General features: G+C 46.3%; 1 protein-coding gene, 1 non-coding gene and 1 pseudogene across 7 annotated transcripts; all 3 read right to left on the bottom strand.

Annotated features, from left to right (window-relative positions):
* Positions 1 to 1,139: 1,139 nt before the first annotated feature.
* LOC121137305 lies at positions 1,140 to 1,246 on the bottom strand. The gene has a single exon (XR_005874566.1). It is a non-coding gene; the product is annotated as a U6 spliceosomal RNA (small nuclear RNA).
* Positions 1,247 to 1,342: 96 nt separating this feature from the next.
* Positions 1,343 to 14,954, bottom strand: Pogk (pogo transposable element derived with KRAB domain). 6 transcript variants are annotated; one of them, XR_005873644.1, is made up of 8 exons: positions 14,825 to 14,954; positions 14,131 to 14,472; positions 13,599 to 13,729; positions 9,026 to 9,152; positions 8,270 to 8,368; positions 5,189 to 6,664; positions 4,463 to 4,514; positions 1,343 to 3,289 (listed from the first exon to the last, which is right to left on the bottom strand). XR_005873644.1 is itself a non-coding variant. In XM_040737234.1 (7 exons), the coding sequence occupies exons 3-6, from the start codon at positions 13,725 to 13,727 to the stop codon at positions 5,202 to 5,204; spliced, it is 1,818 nt and encodes a 605-aa protein (XP_040593168.1). In that variant the 5' UTR covers positions 13,728 to 13,729; positions 14,131 to 14,472; positions 14,825 to 14,954; the 3' UTR covers positions 1,343 to 4,514; positions 5,189 to 5,201. The 6 variants fall into 6 exon arrangements, 4 of the variants coding, with proteins under 4 accessions (XP_040593168.1, XP_040593169.1, XP_040593167.1 ...); XR_005873643.1 differs by having other exon boundaries at positions 4,463 to 6,664; XM_040737234.1 differs by having other exon boundaries at positions 1,343 to 4,514.
* Positions 14,880 to 18,366, bottom strand: part of LOC101835845 — a 63,860-nt pseudogene continuing 60,373 nt past the window's right edge.

The raw sequence follows: 18,366 nt of genomic DNA, 5'->3' as shown, positions 1-18,366 counted from the left end.
GCGCAGCCAGGTAGGGAGTATTATCTTCCATAGAAACAGGGAAAGTTGATCCATATGAGATCTTGGCTCAAACTCCAGAAGAATGTACTAGGTAAGTGAGACATGGCAAGTTCCTGTTAAGGTATGCATTTAGTGGTAATGTGGCCTAAGATTAAAAAAAAAACCTCACAAAAACCAACAGCTTAAGTTCTTCTTGGCACAAACTTTTCTGAGTGTCAGGTGGGTGATACTCAATAACATTTAGCAGTTGAAAGGGTTTGGAGTGATAGGTACACACATAGTGGTCTTGTTTTAGACTGCTGCTATATGCTGCTTATGCTATTCAGGGGTTGGTGTGTGTGTCTGGCAATGGAGAATTCCAAAAGGGTTCTGTGTAGCAGAGGAAGTGTGTGTGTATGTGTGTCTCCCCTGCAATGGAAAATTCCAAAGGGTTTGCAGCAGAGGAGGTTCTAAACTGTAAACTGCTAGGCCCTGGCCTACTTACACACCTCTCCAGTGGGACCACAAACTCCAAATGCATAACTGTCATTTTACCTTAACTATTTTTCTTTTTTTTTTTTTTTTGGTTTTTCGAGACAGGGTTTCTCTGTGGCTTTGGAGGCTGTCCTGGAACTAGCTCTTGTAGACCAGGCTGGCCTCGAACTCACAGAGATCCGCCTGCCTCTGCCTCCCAAGTGCTGGGATTAAAGGCGTGAGCCACCAACACCCAGCTTACCTTAACTATTTTAAGGTCTACACTAAGGTCTGTCTTCCATGCCAGTTGTCAAGCAATTTTCTGATGTGAGGAGATGGGGTTGGAGGAAAGGGAGGAACATAAGAATAATTAGGATATTAAAAAGTTCCTGTAAAAGATTTCAGTTTTTGTGTTCCACCAAAGGCTGGCTCCATTTCTGATACCTCTGCCAGGCATGAGTCTATGTGCATTCTCCTATAATTAAGAAATTATAAACACATATTGTCAAGGATCACTTAGGAAAAATACTTGGAAGAAAACTATTAGAAACTGGGTAATTTCAGAGTTACTCCCAAGTTATTTCTACCCTAAGCTTTCAGTCATGCGTTTAGCCACAGATGTGACTTGCTTTACCAGGCACATAGAGGATCTTAGCACATACCTGAAAACCCCATATTCCCAATTAAAAAAAAATGCTTATAACACAGTCCCATGAAGACTTTTTGCGCAGGGGCCATGCTAATCTTCTCTGTATCGTTCCAATTTTAGTATATTTTGCTTCAAAGGTGTAATACAGTGTTACCAAATCTGGTGAATAAAGTATAGGCAATAGCTTAAAATTTACTTTTGGCAATACCAACAGATAAATAAAACCTCCAGAGCCTATTGTCATTGTTATCAAAGTTTATTACTGGGATCAGTTTCTATCTAGTAGAGAGTACCAGTGTGCTATGGTAATTCTCGGGTAACCACTATTTTGCTAATAGCTGTACTGGGGCTCTGTATAAATCATCTTAAGTCAGTGGAGGAGGGTATCCCAGAAGACCCTGATAGCAGAACCATCACTCTAGGCAAATTCCAGTGCTATGTAACTTATAAGGCATCTCAGCAGATGAGTGATGTTATGGGAACAGGAGTTAAGTTCATTTCTACTCTCCCTTAAGATACCTGGCTTCTGTGTGGAAACCCCAACATGGCATCTTTTAAGCTCTCAAGCAAGAAAAAGTTAGGAAAGAGGACAGTGGAAGGAAAAAAAACAAACCCTGATGGCATGGAGGGAAACAGATGCCATTTGGGGATGACAAGACAGTGCAGACAAAGCTAATGACAATTAAAATGTCAGTTCATTCAGATCTTAGAAGTCATTTCATGTGTTTGGAACTCTGACAAACTGGGCAGGTGTAATGACTGGTTAAAACAGATCAGAAAAGTAGACGGCAAGCAGTTATCTGAGTACCTGAGCAGAAATTGGTAAAGATGTCAGGAACAGTGTACAGCATCCACATGAGCTGAGTGGAGGAAGGAAAAAGTCCTAATAACCGGTTGGCCAGACTGAGTATTTGGAATGACAAGTCTAGTAAAGGCTTTGCCTGTGAGGTTCTGGTAGAATTTTTGTAGTACAGATAGCTTTGAAGGAATGTTCTTCTTAGTAGTTGACTTATGCAGGAATGCAAATTACTATTGTGGAAAAAGTCAATGACTCATATCTATTCTTGTAGAGTTGAAGTCTGAAAGCAGCTGTGGCTCAAGGCCCAATCCCTCCCACTGCCCTTTTGATAAAAATATTCAAGAAATTAACCAAGTAAGTATGAGTCAGTGGGTCTTGTCTGTGTAAACAGATGACCTAGAGACGTCTGCAAAGGCCTGAAAAGCAAAGGCCTGTTTACCAATCGTTGCCTCATTAAAGAGGGTTAATAGGAAATGTAGGGTCATTGAATAAGACCCTAAAAAGTCTAGCTGCCAACCAGATTAGGAAGTGTAACAGCATCATTTATTTTATACTCTTATCTTCCGGCTCCAAGCCGGTGTCTTCATTTTGCTGTTATTAATCTCATTGTCTCAGTGAGATGTGTAAGTAACAGTAGTACACGAGTGGTTTCTACAAAAGCTTTTCGGTCATCTTGACCTGTGTGCAAACAAGTTCTAGTGAAGCATCTGCAAAGGTATATACATGAGGCTTCTGCTCCACAGAAAAAGACACAAGAGCTGTGGTGACACGGTACGTCTTGGTGCTGAACGATGTTCTCTTCTCCAGGAAGTATCTTTATCCCTTGTAGGCTTCTATAAGGGGCAGAGGAGATAGCTCTGAAAGGAGAAACGGGACAGAACGTTTCTTTCCTAAGTTTGTTGCTAAACTTAAGGGTCTTAGGTCTGTATGACACCGGATGGAATGGGGTGGGTGGAGCTGTCTTGAGATAGGATGCTCAGGCTGCTGTCCAGACCTGGATGTTCAGAGCCTTATTGCCCTTTTTGGTCCCTCTGCAGTCATCTTACATTTTTTTTCCTCTCAGGTGTTTCAATCAGTTTTATTTGCTGAAAACAGAGAACCTAAGTATGAATTAGCTTGGACTTTTAACAAAAGCAGCATTCTATTCCATGACAGGAGATGCTTTTAATGCCTGTCTTGTGGATCTTGTTTGCTGTGAATCCCAGTCTATTTCCATCACTCCCCAGCAGCTGTACAGAGATGGAGGCATCTGGAGGAGCAGAGGCTCCCGCTGACGTGGGATGTGAGTACCTGTGTGGACAGCTGTGACTTAGCATGGTTCTTGCCCACTCCTCTTCTGATGGTTTTGATTGGGTTCCACACGTGATAAATTGCTTAGAAAATGTCTTCTAACGGAGAGGGGAAAAACAAGAATGAGAGAAGACAAAAAACAAAAAAACAAAAAACAAAACCCTGCAACTCAAAGTCTGCTAGGCAATGGGGACAGCAGAGTGGTCACCAGAGAGGGGGCCTGAATCCATGGGACTTTATACAAAAGCAGGGGCATGGGAAGAAACCATTTTAGTTATCTTGAATGCAGCATTAAGAACTGCTTGCTCTACTCTGAGTCTAGGGCTCAATGTCAAGGGCAGGATAAGAGGGCAGGAAGTGTATGTCATGAAGAGCCTGTGTTTACGCAGCACAAAGTGGGTAGAGATTTCAATTAGCATTCTACTTGCATGGCAGATGGGCAATAAAATATATACTAGTAGAGTTTTTTTTAAGAGAAGGTATGAAAATATGTTAAAGTAGTTTTAGGTCTTCTGTCAAAGACTGGCCACTTTTGGAAGGCTGCAGGTGGACTGAAAAGGAAAATGAGAACGGATGAGTTGTCTGTGCTTTCCCTGGCATTCTGCTCGCTCAAGGGGTATGCACAGAGGGCTTTTGTTAGGTGGGCTCTGCCTGCTCAGCTCCCATGCCTGCTTTCTTCCAAAGCTGCTCTTCTGCATACAACCTCCCACCCCTACCTTAGGGCCTTAAACTTTACTCACTGTGGTACTATTTCTGGTGCAGATTAATTTTTTTAAAACTTTCATTTTTATGTGTATACATGTGCGCCTGCATGAGGACATGTAGACCACATGCATGCAGGAACTGGCAGAGGCCAGAAGAGACCACTGTATTCCCCAGAAGTAGAATTACAGCTGGCTGTGAGCTGTCATGTGGGTGCTGGGAACTGAACCCCAGTCCTCTGCAAGAATGAACAGGAAGCACTCTTAATTGCTGAGTCATCTCTCTAGCCCACTATTTATTTTTAATTACATGTATACTGTGTTTCTGTGTGTGGAAATGTGCATGTGACTGCAGGTGCCTAGAAGGCTAAGAGGTCACTGGATCTCCTGAAGCTGGAGTTACAGGTGGTTATGAGCTACATGATGTGGGTGCTGGGAACCAAACTGGTTTTCTGCAGGAACAGTATTTTTTTTTAAAACTGCTGAGTCAGCTCTGCAGCACTTCAAAGATTCATTTAAAAATACCCTTCAGACATCTGCTGACATCAGGAACTGTCTGTAATGGCTCACCCCATCTGAAGTTCCATGGACTAAGATGATGTTTTAAAACTCTCAACATTCCCTAGAGGAAAGCAAACAATACATATTATCAACTCCCTGGTGGGCATGGTATGACCACCCTAGGGCACAGACCTGAGGCTCAGAGATACTAAAGGCAGACTTCATTCTCTCCCTGGGTCATAGTCCTGCAGATCAGCAAGAGGCAGTGCAACAATGTTAAGCAATGCAAGCAGACAAACCAGCCCTAAAAGTTCAGCATTTATAAGAGAAGAAAGTTATCTTTTCAGAAAATCTTTTTGTAAATGGAACAATGTTGACTATGCTCTTTTGGGCCCAAGTAGCTTTTTTGGGGGAGGGATTTTGAGACAGGGTTTCTCTGTGGCTTTTAGAGGCTGTCCTGGAACTGCTCTTGTAGACCAGGCTGGCCTCGAACTCACAGAGATCTGGGATTAAAGATGTATGCCACCAATGCCCAGCCACCAAGTAACCTTTTGCAGTCACACTGCTCTCATTTGAAGTGTTCTGGCAGCTCATTGTCCATCATACCCACTACACAAGTGCTCCTGGATCTAGGCCAGAGAACAAAGTACAAAAGAAAATGCTGATGACCTGCTGTCTATATTGTGGCATGGCAGGCTTAAAGAGAACTTAGAGAAACTAGTGGCCAGGAAAAAGATAAGTGCTAGACATGCCAGGAGCATCGGTGATGGTGGACTTCTACTCCTGGTCAGTTACCTCAACTCTTCCTTCAGATGCCCTCAGCCACACTTTCAGGATCACATTCTTTTGGCGGTTCTCTGGGCAACTGGCTCTCAATTTCCCATAGGACATCACCTTCCTCCTCTAAGTTGCTGGAAATGTGGCACTTTCTGAACCCCTGGACAATTGATTCACTTGAGATGCTGTCCCATGCAACCATGACCCACTCCAGGAAGAGGCCCAGGGGTGGCTTCTTCGCATTTCCAGTGGGGCTCAGTGCCAGGTTCCCTGCCAGAAGCCAGTTGGAATACTGGTCCCGGACACTGTCATTCAGAGGCTTGTAGACTACCATATCCAGCACCTGCAGCTGGGAGGTCAGGCCCCCTGGGATGATCACCATGTCTGTGTTCATGCTTTCCATGGAGCTCCTCACAGAGTCGGTGGCATGGCACCGGAAGCCATTCAGGATCAGCATCCCTCGCTGTTTGGGCACAGCTCCAGTTCTCCGTCTCCACACAACTTCCAACCAGTCTTGCATCAAGTCCTCGGTCATCCACCCGTAGCGGTGGCAGCGGATTTCCATGCCACTGGGGAACTTCCCAGGGGGGATATATGTCCCCCTCAAAATGATGTATGGGGGTAACTTCCTCCCATCAGCCAAGACACCCAGCATGGCTGTGATCTTCAGTTTCTCCCTACCTGGTGTCTTGACCAAGACAGGCTTTTCACCCTGGTGGTCCACAGTCACCCTAGAGGGCACTTCTAAGCAGATGGGTGTCTCATCTGCATTGCCCATCTGTGCTACCTCATAGCCATGTGTCCGGCGCAGAGCCAGCACGCTCTGCTGGTAAGTGACAAGCTTCTCAGTCAGGTCCTCTGCCAGGTGCTGTGGAACTGGCACTTTATGCCTCAGAGACAGGTCATACCTTCTCATCATTCTTCTACACCAGCCCAGACTTGCCTTGAACCCTTTCTCTGGAATGTTCATTTCCTGGGCGATTTCAAGAGCTTTCAACTGCATTGCCTCCCTGGTGATGGGGTCCCCTTTGGCCTGCATGTATCTGACATACTCAGCCACACGCTGGTCCACCAGAGCAAACCTCCCATTCTTGGGGCCTCGGAATGCACGCCGCATGGCATGGGCATTTTGGAGCTGTGGCTTCACTTTTCGCCAGTCTCGAACATTTTTTTCCAATACCCCAAACTGCTTGGCAGCCTGACAGTTGTTGGTGCTCTCAGCATACTCCACCACCATCAACTTGAACCCTGCATCATAACTGCGGCGCATGCCCCGACTGAATTGAAACTTGCTAGCCAAGTCATCAGCTGAGAGGTCATACCCTGGGAAGCCCAGGGCCATGTAGAAGGGGTAGCCCTCACTCCACTCGGGCAGCTCTGTGATATCCTGAGGCAGATGCCAAAAGCTGTTGAAGTGCTGAGGTTGAGGGAAAGGAGAGGTGGCAGTCATGGGGCTTGCCCAATGCGGAGTCTTAAAGTCAGATTCTTGATTTTCTAGAAGACAAATAAGAAGGGGCAAAAATAATGCCAGTAAGTAAAATGGTTTATTCATAGATTTGGGGGAGGTCATAATGTTTAATCTGGAACTCATAAAAAATGAAACAAAAGTTCAACAAATAACACAGCCTAAGTCTTTATCTCTGTCCCATTAGCACAGATTACCAAATCTTATGTTCATAGTACTGTGTGTAGCAGAGGCCCTTTGCAGTTGAGCAGAGAGCAGAGACCATAGATGCTGTGAAATGTAACATCACCAAGCTAGGAAGTGACAGAGAACTTTGGGTGGGAAATGAATCCAAGTACTAAGCCTGGAGCAAATGATATCAGGGCCATGCTTGTATGAAAACAATGCTTATGTGTGGGCCTGATGGGGTAGACTTGTATGTAATCCTAGCTATTTGGGAGGCAAAGGAAGGAGGATCACAAGTTCATTGCTAGACTGGACTACACTGTCTCAACATATAAAGAAAAAAAAAACAGCTGGAGCTAGAGCTTGCTCCATGCCACCAGCATCACCCAATGTTCATGTGGGTCAGAAGCCAAATATATCCACACTCCTACCTAATACTATAGAAATCTGGAAGCCCCTTGAGCTGAACCAAACCAAACCAAACCAAAATAAATCAAAAACAAACCTACAGCAAGATCAATGTCAACAAAATTAAGCCTATAATGCAGACACCTGGTTTCTGCACAGATGAAACTGTTTCATCATACATTTCCATTTGGAAGGCAGTCGCAGGCAACATGGTGTATGGTGATTACAGCATCTTCCACACATAAAGGCCATCAACTATAAAGTACACTATTATGTATCATGAGAAAAGCTATCATGTCATTCATTTTAGGCGTTGTCTCAATTGCAATGTTAGTAACACCAAGGAGAGCATGTGGGATCAGTGAAATATAGCATTTTAACTATTTAAAGCATAAAGAAAAGCAAATATATTTGGTAAAGCCTCAGAACTATGACACATACGTACACTTACATATAAGTGTAAATATGTGGGTGTGAGGGGTGCACACACATACTTTCTCTTCTTCTGAGATAGTCTCATGTAGCTCAGGCTGGTCAAGGATGACCTTGAACTTCAGAGCCTCCTGCCTCTACCTCCCAAGTGTTGGGATTACTTTTTCTAACCATTTCTTCTGATAAATTAGGTACTTCTTAGAAATAACTATCCAAGTGTATACTACAGCTGTAACTGCATTTCCTACCCAGAGTGGAACACAAGTCTAGAGTGAATAAACACACGGATGTGCTTTGTCACTCCCCATTGTGCCGTCTGCAGAGGCATGTGGCCTGCTGCCGAAGCAGCCCGTTCCTTCACGTGTGGACCAAACTCTGTATCCGCCTCGGTTCACTTCCTCCACACTAGGCTGCACCCCAGAGTGCAAACTCACAGCCAGTGATGACGAAATGTCGGTCCAGGAGAAAGAAGTTGCCTAAGTCCACACAGTCCTAGAAAGGGGATCTTTACATTCCAAAGCCTACACATAGTCTTTGTGCCTCACTCCTGAACACTCCACAGAATACACATGGAAACCAAAACCCCTGCTTGTTTCCCTTAGTGTATGCTGAACTGGTTCTCTCCGTACCTGCAAAGGTTACTCCCTGGAGCCGCCACTCATCAGAATTAGGATACTCCTCTTCCCTTTCCAATCGACTGATCATGTCTGGCTTAGGGAACGGGAATTCTGTTCACAGGAAATAAAGTAGGAAAACAACTGTGTGTTACCAAGTAAGGAACACCCTTATCCCCGACTGCTGAAGATGGGAACAGCACTTGGAGATAAGTAAAAGCATAAAGGGTGGAAAGCAGCCCGGCCAGGCATTCCTGGACCTCTGCTAATGGGAGCAGTATTAGCAACAGCACAGTGCAGTGACTAGCAGGGATGTGGGGAATGCAGCCATGGAAACAACGTTTTAGAACCAACGGATCACACCTGCGAAGTTTTTCCAAGTGGTTACACTCTGAGAAGAGGGAGGATGTGAGTGTGTGTTTTGGGGGAGTACTCTTTGGTGTATCCTCAAGTGTGTCTGATAGGACAATAAAGCTTTCTTTCCCAAAGATCAATAAAACACAGGCCTAGATCCATGGGGACATTTTGATGGCTATACTTTACCTATTTATTTATTTATTTGTTTGTTTGTTTGTTTATTTAAAGTAATGGGATTACTTGGGCCAAATACAAGGGTCTAATCTGTTTGCCCTGTCCAAATCGAAGCCAGGAAATAAAGCTGGCACAGACACCGGGAGGGGAGTTCCATTCAGATGAGCAGACTGGATGCAGCAGAGAAGACAGTTCTCTGGGCCCAGAGCTTCCCAGAGACAAAGAAAAACAAAACATTACCCAGGGACAGGACAGTCTCATAATTCATCCTCATGACTTCCCGGTAGAGGGCTTTTTGTTGCTCCGTCAAAACTTCCCACTCCTCATCCGAAAAATATATGGCCACCTCATCAAATAGGGCAGGTACCTGGAATGTGAATAGTCCTTTCTCAATGACTGCTATGGACATGCACACAGATCTGATGGGCTGTGTCAGGCAAGCCTTCACTCTCACAGGTCAGGTCAGGACTCTTACCCAGGGGGAATGGTCTGTCTTTTCTCCTTGCCCTTGGAGGCACGGGTGTTTGAGAGCTCTCCTGTGTCCTACCACCACCACAGCTGGGCATTGTCTTCTCAGGACTGCCTGAGATCTGCTTACAGTTCACTGGGGACCCCAAAGTTAAGAACCAGCCATACCCCAAGTAAGTATCCCCACAAGAATGTCCATCCCAACTTCACCTCCCTATATCCCTGCCAGAGACCCTACACATAAGAGGCTGGGTTTCAAACTGAACAGGACTCCTGCTTTGCATGGTGTGTCTGTGGGTCCCTAAAGGAGGGAGTGAAGTCATAGCTAACAATGGCCAGCAACCAAAATCTCTTGCTTTTCCAACTTGTTTTCTTTCCTTTCTACTACACTTTCTTTGTGGTCATTAAAAGTGCTACTCCAAAGCTCACATTTAAGTGTTAAGAAATCACCAGTGAACTTTCTCCAGGCTATGCACTTCGCATTCTCTCCTTCGAGCTTACTCCTCAAAGCTGTGTCTTGGGCCTGGGTGATCACAGTCTCTCCTTAGCTTAGAAAAATCAGTGTATATATGGCCTGCAGCCTCTTCAGGAATCAAGCTGTCAATCACTCACACCTGGCCTTTCTTCCCTTGTCAACTAGACCTAGTTACTATACTTTAATTTTGCTGCTGTTATGACTTGTAAACATATGCTATGCAGGATGTCTGTGAAAGGTTCATTGGATCCCTGGACGTGTCACGACCCATAGGTATTACTGAATGTGTTATTGAGGCAAATATATTACCTCTGGATTTCTCTTCTCATACTTGGAACAGTTTTAAAGAATTAAAATTTTATTTGTCAAAGAACCAAATAAAACTGAACAGAAATTCTTCACATGTAGAACAAACAGTAGGAGATAAAAATGGTGTGGTCCCTAGGCTTTCCTCAGACTTCCTCAATCTAGCAACCAGGCAGCTCCGAGAACTTCCAGTCTACTCTACCCCTACTACACAAGATTTTAAACAATTCTCTTTGGCCTTTCACTCCCTTACAAGTTCCAGATCTAGGCTGTAACTATTTATAATCTCCTGTTCACTGACAGAAGAACACAGGCCTAGTTACATCAATCCCTGCAGGGCAGGTAACACATTCTAGACCTGAATAAATGTTGACTTTCAAGAGCTGGTGTGGGGGCCTCAGCCTCTCCTAATTATCACCTGGCTAGAGGACCCTCAAACAAGTCCACAAGCACCCAAGGCACAACAGAGAGACTTAGAAAGTCTCCCCAGAGCCCCGAGAAGATGGGCAAGACTTTTGGGTCCTGCTATACAGGCCTTTTTTGCTTCATAGAAGCCTTTTATTTGATCAAACACAGCAGAAAGTAAACAGTGCTGGCTCTGGTTGAAACTGAGAAGCCAGGCAGTCTGTAGGCAGTTCAAGCTTCAGTCATCCTTCCTTGGCCTTGCAGGTAAGAACTTGAAATTCCTGTCCTGCCTCTCTCACCTGACTAAGGACTCATTAGAGAAGGGTTCTTTAGCTGGTGCGCACTGCCTCACTCTCCTGGGAAGCTGGCATTCCAATACTTACCTCCAAGGTAATTGTTCTGTAAAGTGACTGCACACTTTGCAGCTTACTAGACAGTAGCATCTGAGGGGAGCTGGAAGCATCAATGGAGCCCCTTCTAGGTCAGGCACTGCCTAGGGTATTCCATCCATGTAAACATTATCTCTGAATTATTCAAATAAGCTATGAATATGGCGATTGCTACTGAACATTTATGGTTAAGTAACCTGGCTGAAGTCATACGGCTAGAGTCTGAATCCAAAGCCAGTGCTGTCTCAACAGGCGACCCTGGCCTTTCTAAGTGACTGTAGTATGTAATCCTCCCCAGCTCTGCTCTACAGAGGCCTATTGTGTAGACTGATGGGTTTAAGACTCATTCCTCAAAGTTACTCAGGCCAGCTTAACTACCCGGTGCAGCACACCGTGCCCCCTGACTTACCTTTGTCCACCGCCTGTCTCATACTTAAGGTTCCAGTTTCGGGGTCTCTTAACTCTAGCCACAGCCTGGCTCCCATGCCTAGATCATGCTGTTCTCTTGCCCGGAGTACAAGCTCTGTCTCCCTTCCTTTGCTCATCCCACTCATTATAAGGTTCAGTTCAAAGGATATGTTTTTCTTTCTATTTGAAACTGTATTTCTACTCCAATTCTATTATAGAGCACAGTTCACATGTGAGTAGTTATGAACCATCTTAATATTATTATCAAAATATGCACTTAAAACACAGATTCTATTTTTTCATCTCCCAATTTCATGTGCTAGATCAGTGTCTCAACCATATGCTCCTGACATTTTGGGCCGCCCAGTTCCTTGTTGTATGTGCAGGGTACCTTCAATTGCACTGTAGATGTATAGGGAGATCCTTGGCTCAAACTGAGGATGCTTTTAGGGCCTCACATTCCAACGTCTACCTTAGCTCCCAACAACTAAAATCGTTTCCATATACTGCTAAATGTTCCAGGGTGGGGAGGGGGCAAAATTGTTCATGGCTCAAGACTAGGTCTTCTCCAGAAGCAAGCTGTCATGCCTGAATGAGACTTCCCCTCTTTGCCTCTGAGAGAATCCTGAGATACCCTCTGCTGCCCTGTCAGGTTTCTTTCCCTTATGAGACTGGGGATTGCACAAAGGAACGGTTTTGTCATAACATTGTGCAGTAACTGTCTATGGACAGCTGTAACATGAATAATAAAACCCAGAAACTGATACTGGGGTTCAAGATTCAAGCTGAAGATCAGAGAAGCAAAGCAGCCAAGCAGTAGCTCTTACCTACCTCAGACTAAAATGACCAGGAATCCTCAGAGACAACGCTCTCTGCCAAACCTCACATTGCAATCCTGTCTCCACCAAGCCTCAGCCTGCAATCTCAGACTGTTGCCCCTCCTCAACGTGGTTGGAGACAAATTCTCTCAGAGACACTTTCCTTTTATACCTCTCAAATCCTGGGATTAAAGGCCATGGATCCCGAGTGCTGAGATCTCCTTTGTGTGGGCTGTTTCTCTTTTAGACCGATCAATTTCAAGTGGCTCAATCTACCTGTTTCCGGAGTCCTAGGATTGAAGGTGCGCCACCACTGCTTAGCTTCTATAGCTAACTAGTGTGGCTGGCTTTGCTTTCTGATGCTTCAGGCAATCTTTATTAAATCCTAACAAAGTATCACCATAGACAGCTGACTTTCTAGAGGTTACAAATGCCCAAATCCCAGCCCCACCTCTTAAGCTGCAGGGCTGCCTCCTCTAGCTACTCTGCTCACACCTTTCTTTCCTGGGCAAGGCAAGCTCATCTGCTCAACAACACAGTCAGGTGTCTACTTTGACTGCACTCAATTTCCATACTGCTCCAGCCCATTTAGTTGCCCTGGGTTGCTCAATTTAGCCTCAGAATCCAGGGTTTCTGCTACTGTAAGGTCTGCAAGCAGCCAGAACTGACGACTGCACAAGTCAGAATTGGGGAGGGCAGGGTGGACAAACACAAATGGATAAAAGGTACCACAGCTCCAGACCAGTGAGCTCAGAGCCTGGCGATACGGTTTACACTGAGACATAACACGGAAACATGCTTCACTGCTGGGCTGCAGCTCAGGAAGTCAGTGTACACAGGGATCCAGGCAATAAAGCCTAATTTTTTGGTACCTGAGGTCCTGCAGGAAGGGTGGACTAGATAATTTGGAAGAAGGGTACTTCCAATTCTTTGCCTGTAGCTCTGTATTCTATGGTGGAGGGCTTCCCTTTTATTGGGCACAAAGGATAGTATGTATTGATAAAGTTTATATACAATAAAAACTAAGCAATGTCAATTTACTGTTTATTTAAAATGTTTACTACTCATACTCAATTTCCACAACCCCAGTAACAACTGTAAGTAAATGTATGTATTAAATACTGTTGAACTTACACTTGTGTATTCCGGAGCTTAGCATTTCCACTTATGCCTGCGGGACAAATAACACTGGGTATCAAACTGTTATGCCTAAGTTCTCCGTCAGCTCAGTGACCCACGTCTTAGTGTATACTTGGTGCCTACAATATCTGTGACGATATTAAGTGAGCACGCGAGGAGTGGGTGAATGGAGAGTGACATGAAGACAAGGTCTCAGTTTCTGAGACATAATCAGCCTTGGTGCCAGAGGCCCTGTCCCCATCACCGCCTCCTCCCTCCATATTTGCACTACCTTTTGAAGTCACAGGGCGAGTTTCTCAGGAATGCAAACACATGAGACTGGGCTATTTTTACTTCCCATGTCTGCCCCAGGAGACCTAAAGCAGGCCTGACTCTCAGGCTGGATCCCACACACTTTTACTTACCCATGCGCCTTCTGAACAAATTTGTACTTTCTGCATATCTGTGGGGCCATCCTCCAGCTCCTGGATTTGAATCTCCTTTTCTTGCTCTTCTTTCAGAGACAAATTTAGAGGATAGGCTGGGAACTCCATCTCTGCATGCAAGATTTACCAGACAAGTCAGGTGTCAGAGTGCATTCTAGGACCCTGGAAGGGTGGTTCAGGCACACACAGACCTGCAAAACATTGTCTATTTCCAGCTAGAAGGGATTCAGGGAAAGTGGCTTATTTCATTATTAGAGGGGCCTTAATAGAGGGGCCGCGGGCAGATACATCTGGCTAACTTTCTGTGATTTGGAAACCATTTGTACAGAGGGGCAGAACTGAGAACGGTGGATGAACATTCCAGAAGAGGTTTGAAACTACACTGACAGGCGTTAAGTTTCCCACCTCTAGCATCAACACGGAATCAGGGCAGAGGAGAGCTGGTTTGTTTCCAAGTCAGAGTCTGAGCCTAGACAGAGCATTTGAATAGTTGGCACAAAATATTTATCACCTGGATTTTCCAGATTCACAGGCGCTGTCCACAAGCCAGTTCAGAAACTTAACAGTCTTAAAGGACCTCCCAAAGCCAAGTCCGTGATACAGAGAGGGGTGTGCCCGGGTGGCGGAGGCCAACCCACATCTGGCAGGACTCTTCGCCTCTGGGTCGAAAATTGTCTGTCTTCGAAGCCTCCTCAGGCCGGTACAAAGAGCTTCTCCTTAGAAGACTGCTGGCAGTTGATGGGTGTGTAGTGAGTGTGCATCTTGTGAGTCCCATTTTCGGGGACTTGCGAAGCAAAGCTCTTCCCGGAGTTCCGAGTCAGCTTCTCCAATGTTTCCGGGGGTGGGAGGCGGCCTGGGGGGGTAGGAAAGCCCGTGAGGTCCCAGGAGCCGCGGCCTGCGCCCGGCCGCGGGGCGGGAGGTGGGAGGGGCCGGCCCGAAGGTGCCCGCCGCCGCCCCTGCTCACTCCAGCCATCTTGCCCGACCCTATCCCGCCGCCCCCGCACACGCTGTCAGCTCGCGTCCCCGCGCACCTGCGGGGCGGCCCCAGCCCGCGCCGCCCACCTCTCCGGCCGGCCCGCAACAAAGGAGGCGGCGGCGACAGCTGCCATCGGCGGCCCCCGTCCCGCCCCGCCCCGCCGCGGCCCAGCCTCCCCCGCCAGCCCCATGGAGGAGCCGCCCCAGCCCCGCGGCCTGCGCGCACTCACCCCCGCCGAGCGGGCGGTGTCGCCGCAGGGGGCGACGAGGGCTGCGGCCCGGCATTCACCGCGCCACCGGCTCCGCCGCGCCAGCCGCTCCAGCCGCCCCAGAGCGGCCCCTCGCGACCGAGTGAGGACACGTGGTGGGCGGGGAGGGGGCGGGGCCGGGGGTGTTAGGGGCCGGGCTTAGGGCGCCTGGCGTCAGCAGGCCTCGGCGGTGCTTCCGGCGACGTCGGTGCCGCGAGCCGAGCGAGAGCAGGCGGCCGCGGCGTTCCCGCGTGGTTGGCGCGCCTGTAGCCGCTCAGGTGGACGTTTGCTCGACGGAACACCGGTGACCGCTCCGCTCAGGCGTCCAGAAATGCTCTGTGACTCTAGCCCACCGAGGAGGCGGAGGGAGGACCGGGCTCAGCGTTCCTATTCTGTCCAGAACGCTGTACCTGGCAGAAACGCGGTTTTTGTAGTATTGCCCATTAACTCCCAAGCATGTCATCTCCCGGACGAAGTAGCCGTGTAGAAAGGTTTTTTTTGGAGTTGTTTGCCTGCAGCATCGTGAAGAGTATAGCAAGTGTTCCAAGAGAGCCCGAAACCCTCGTTATTCTAGAAGATTCTATGGTTAGATTTCTGTCGGGAGCTTGTTTAAAAACAAAAACCAACTTGATGCTTATTAAAACACTAGGAGAGACTGAGTTCTTTCTGGGGGGGCGCTGGTGATTTATAGCCAAGAGGAAGGGGTGTAGATGTCAGGAGATGGAAAATTGCTAAGAGGAATTGTCAGAGGTTGAGGGATTCTTGTTGAAAGCAGGCCAGGGTGACCAAATCTCAAGAGTGCTAAACTGACTTAGGGGGATTCTGGCTAAAACTAGGCTGGGCAAGCAGAAGATGGAGTGGGCACCAAGGCAGAGAGGCCTCTCCCAGGACTGGGCTCAGGAGCCTAACTGATCAAGGAAAGAACCTTTTTAAAAAAGAGAAAAGATTTATTTTAAATATTTGTGCGTGAGTATGTTTATGCCTGAAGGGATAAGCATGGGATACCCCTAGAGTTGGAGTGACATGTGAGTCACCTGATGCCGATGCTGGGAACCAGACTCTGGTCCTCAAAGAGCAGTGATCTTAGCCCCTGAGCTGTCTCCACAGCCCCAAGAGAAGCTTTCTTTAAGCATATATTTTAAACGCATTGCTTCTGTGTGTGTATGTGTGCACACGTGTGTGTAAGCACAAATGCCGTGGTATAGATGTGCTGTGTTTTTAATACATAAGATACAGCACACTGGACACATCTTGGAAATGTTACCCTGACCAAGAGCAAAGAAAGCTTAATCATTGGATAGGAATTAAAATATTGAGAGGGGAGGCTAGAAATTCTTTGTCGTCGTCTTAATGGACAGCTCGTTTGATGTTTAAATTTGGACTTTTAAAAAGCAGGCCTGATCGTTTAAATTGATTGGTATTCTCATTTTAACTTTTCTGAGGGAAATGGCAGTTTCCAGTGGAAAGTGAGAAGACTATCAGGGAGAGAAAAGGGTGATGGGTCATTGCTGGCATCTCAACTTCTTTTAAAAAGGAATATGTGTTCTGATGTAAGAAACAAAGCAATACTAAGTTCTAGTCCTTGACAGATCCAATATTATTTAAGTATCTGTAAGAAGAGGCTCTTCAGTGACCCATTTGAATCTTTTAATATTTTTAACGAAGATTTATCTATGTATATGAGTGTTTGCAGCTCTCTTTTGCTGTGGTAAAACACCATGACCAAAAGCATCTTGGGGAGGAAAGGGTTTATTTCAGCTCAACAGTGGTAGTCCATCATGAAGACAAGCCAGGACAGGAACTCAAGGCAGGAACCTAGATGGAGGAACTGAAGCAGAGACCAGGGAGGAATGATGCTTCCTGGTTGGTTTCCCAAAGCTTCCTCAGACCACTTTCTTATGCCATCTAGGACCACCTGCCAGGGATGACACCATCCAGTAGGCTGAGCCTTCCCCACACCCACCATTAATCAAGAAAATGGCCCATAGAATTGCCTATAAACAAACCTGAAGAAGACAGTTCCTCAGTTGACATGCCTTCTTCACAGGTGTGTCTAAGTTTATGTCTAGTTGACCAAAACCAACCAGCACAATGTACTTATGTACTCTACATGCCCATGGAGGTCTGAAGAGGACATTGCATCCCTTGGAACTCTAGTAACAGATGGTTTGTGAACCACCATGTGAGTCCTGGGAATTGAACGAATGTCCTCCACAAGGTTCTGCTATAATTCAATAGGACTAAGACTGAAATAAGACTGACAGCATCACTAAAGATTCATTACATTGATTACATGGGCATTCTGCTGACAAAGCAACTACTAGCAGAAATCTATGCTTAAGAGCAAGTGTGAAGACAGGTAATGAGCTGGGCACAGTGTATTAGCCATTTGTAGTAGCCCCACATTGCAACATCAATGTGTAGTAACCCATCTTTGTGGGGCTTCAGTCGGATCCAGCCGACTTGCCCGGTTGGTACCTGAGAGGGGGAGTGTGGATTGAGAAACAGCAGGTGAAGATACTAAGGAAAAGATAAGAGACACAGAATAGTGTCAGGAGAGTAATATAGTGACTACTGAACGCTTCAAGTTTATTCAACATTCTAATATACCCAAACCAAAACAGGGAAAATGGCAAAAAACTTTGTTTTGTTTTTTTTCAAGACAGGGTTTCTCTGTGTAGCTTTGGAGCCTATCCTGGCACCGACTGTACACCAGGCTGGCCTCTAAGTCACAGAGATCCACCTGCCTCTGTTTCCTGAGTGCTGGGGCTCAGCTATTAAAGGCTAGGCTCACAAGCAAAAGACTTCTTTACCATGATACAAGGAAGAAACAGACTTTCTTCCTAAATTCTCTAAATATTTAGTAACCACGCCTTGGACTAAATCTCTCATTATCTGGCCTTGAGAGTTAAGAGTAACCACACCTTAGACCAAGTCTCTTGTTATTTATATGAGACATCCACGCCTAAGACAAAGTATCCTGTAGTAGCCATGCCTTAAACCCTTAGATCTTATGGCTTTAACCTTGGAAGAATAAGGATAGTTTTGAACTCTGTGACCTTAAGCCAAGGTGAAGTGAAGCCATTTTTATGGACTCTGACAGCATAGTTCTGTGCAAGCCTATAATCCCAGCACTGAGGAGAGTGGAAACAGGAAGGCCACTGAGGCTCACCTCCTTCAAGCCTCTGAGAGGGCAAAGGGCAGGATAGGACACACACACACACACACACACACACACACACACACACACACGCACGCACGCACGCACGCACGCACACACAAGCACACAGTTCCAGGTTCGGGGAGAGAGACTGCCTTAAAACGAGTGTGGTAGAGGTGGGCATTGGACCTCCTCCTCTACACCCAGCTTCCACAAATTCCCCAACACTTCCAGTCCCAAAAAATACTCACTTTTGACTGAAGTGCCTCTGATGAACGTGCCTTTCTGACCTTGTTCAGTGGAGACTTCATAGCCTTAGATCAGCATGGCTTCTTGTCCACTGCCTTCTGTTCTCTGGTACTTT

Source organism: Mesocricetus auratus, unplaced genomic scaffold (genome assembly GCF_017639785.1).
Source record: "Mesocricetus auratus isolate SY011 unplaced genomic scaffold, BCM_Maur_2.0 Super-Scaffold_100676, whole genome shotgun sequence".
NCBI classification, from domain to species: Eukaryota; Metazoa; Chordata; class Mammalia; order Rodentia; family Cricetidae; genus Mesocricetus; species Mesocricetus auratus.
The sequence above is the reverse complement of the archived record's forward strand: the minus strand, read 5'-3'. Positions and strand labels throughout refer to the sequence as shown.

Excerpts from the sequence above, each read along its gene's own strand:
- Pogk (XM_040737233.1), bottom strand. The coding sequence starts at position 13,727 with ATGGAGTTCCCAGCCTATCCTCTAAATTTGTCTCTGAAAGAAGAGCAA. Across the intron at positions 9,153-13,598 it reads TTTGTTCAGAAGGCGCATGG|GTACCTGCCCTATTTGATGA; the intron begins GTAAGTAAAAGT and ends TTCACATTCCAG. Across the intron at positions 8,369-9,025 it reads TGAGACTGTCCTGTCCCTGG|AATTCCCGTTCCCTAAGCCA; the intron begins GTAATGTTTTGT and ends TCCTGTGAACAG.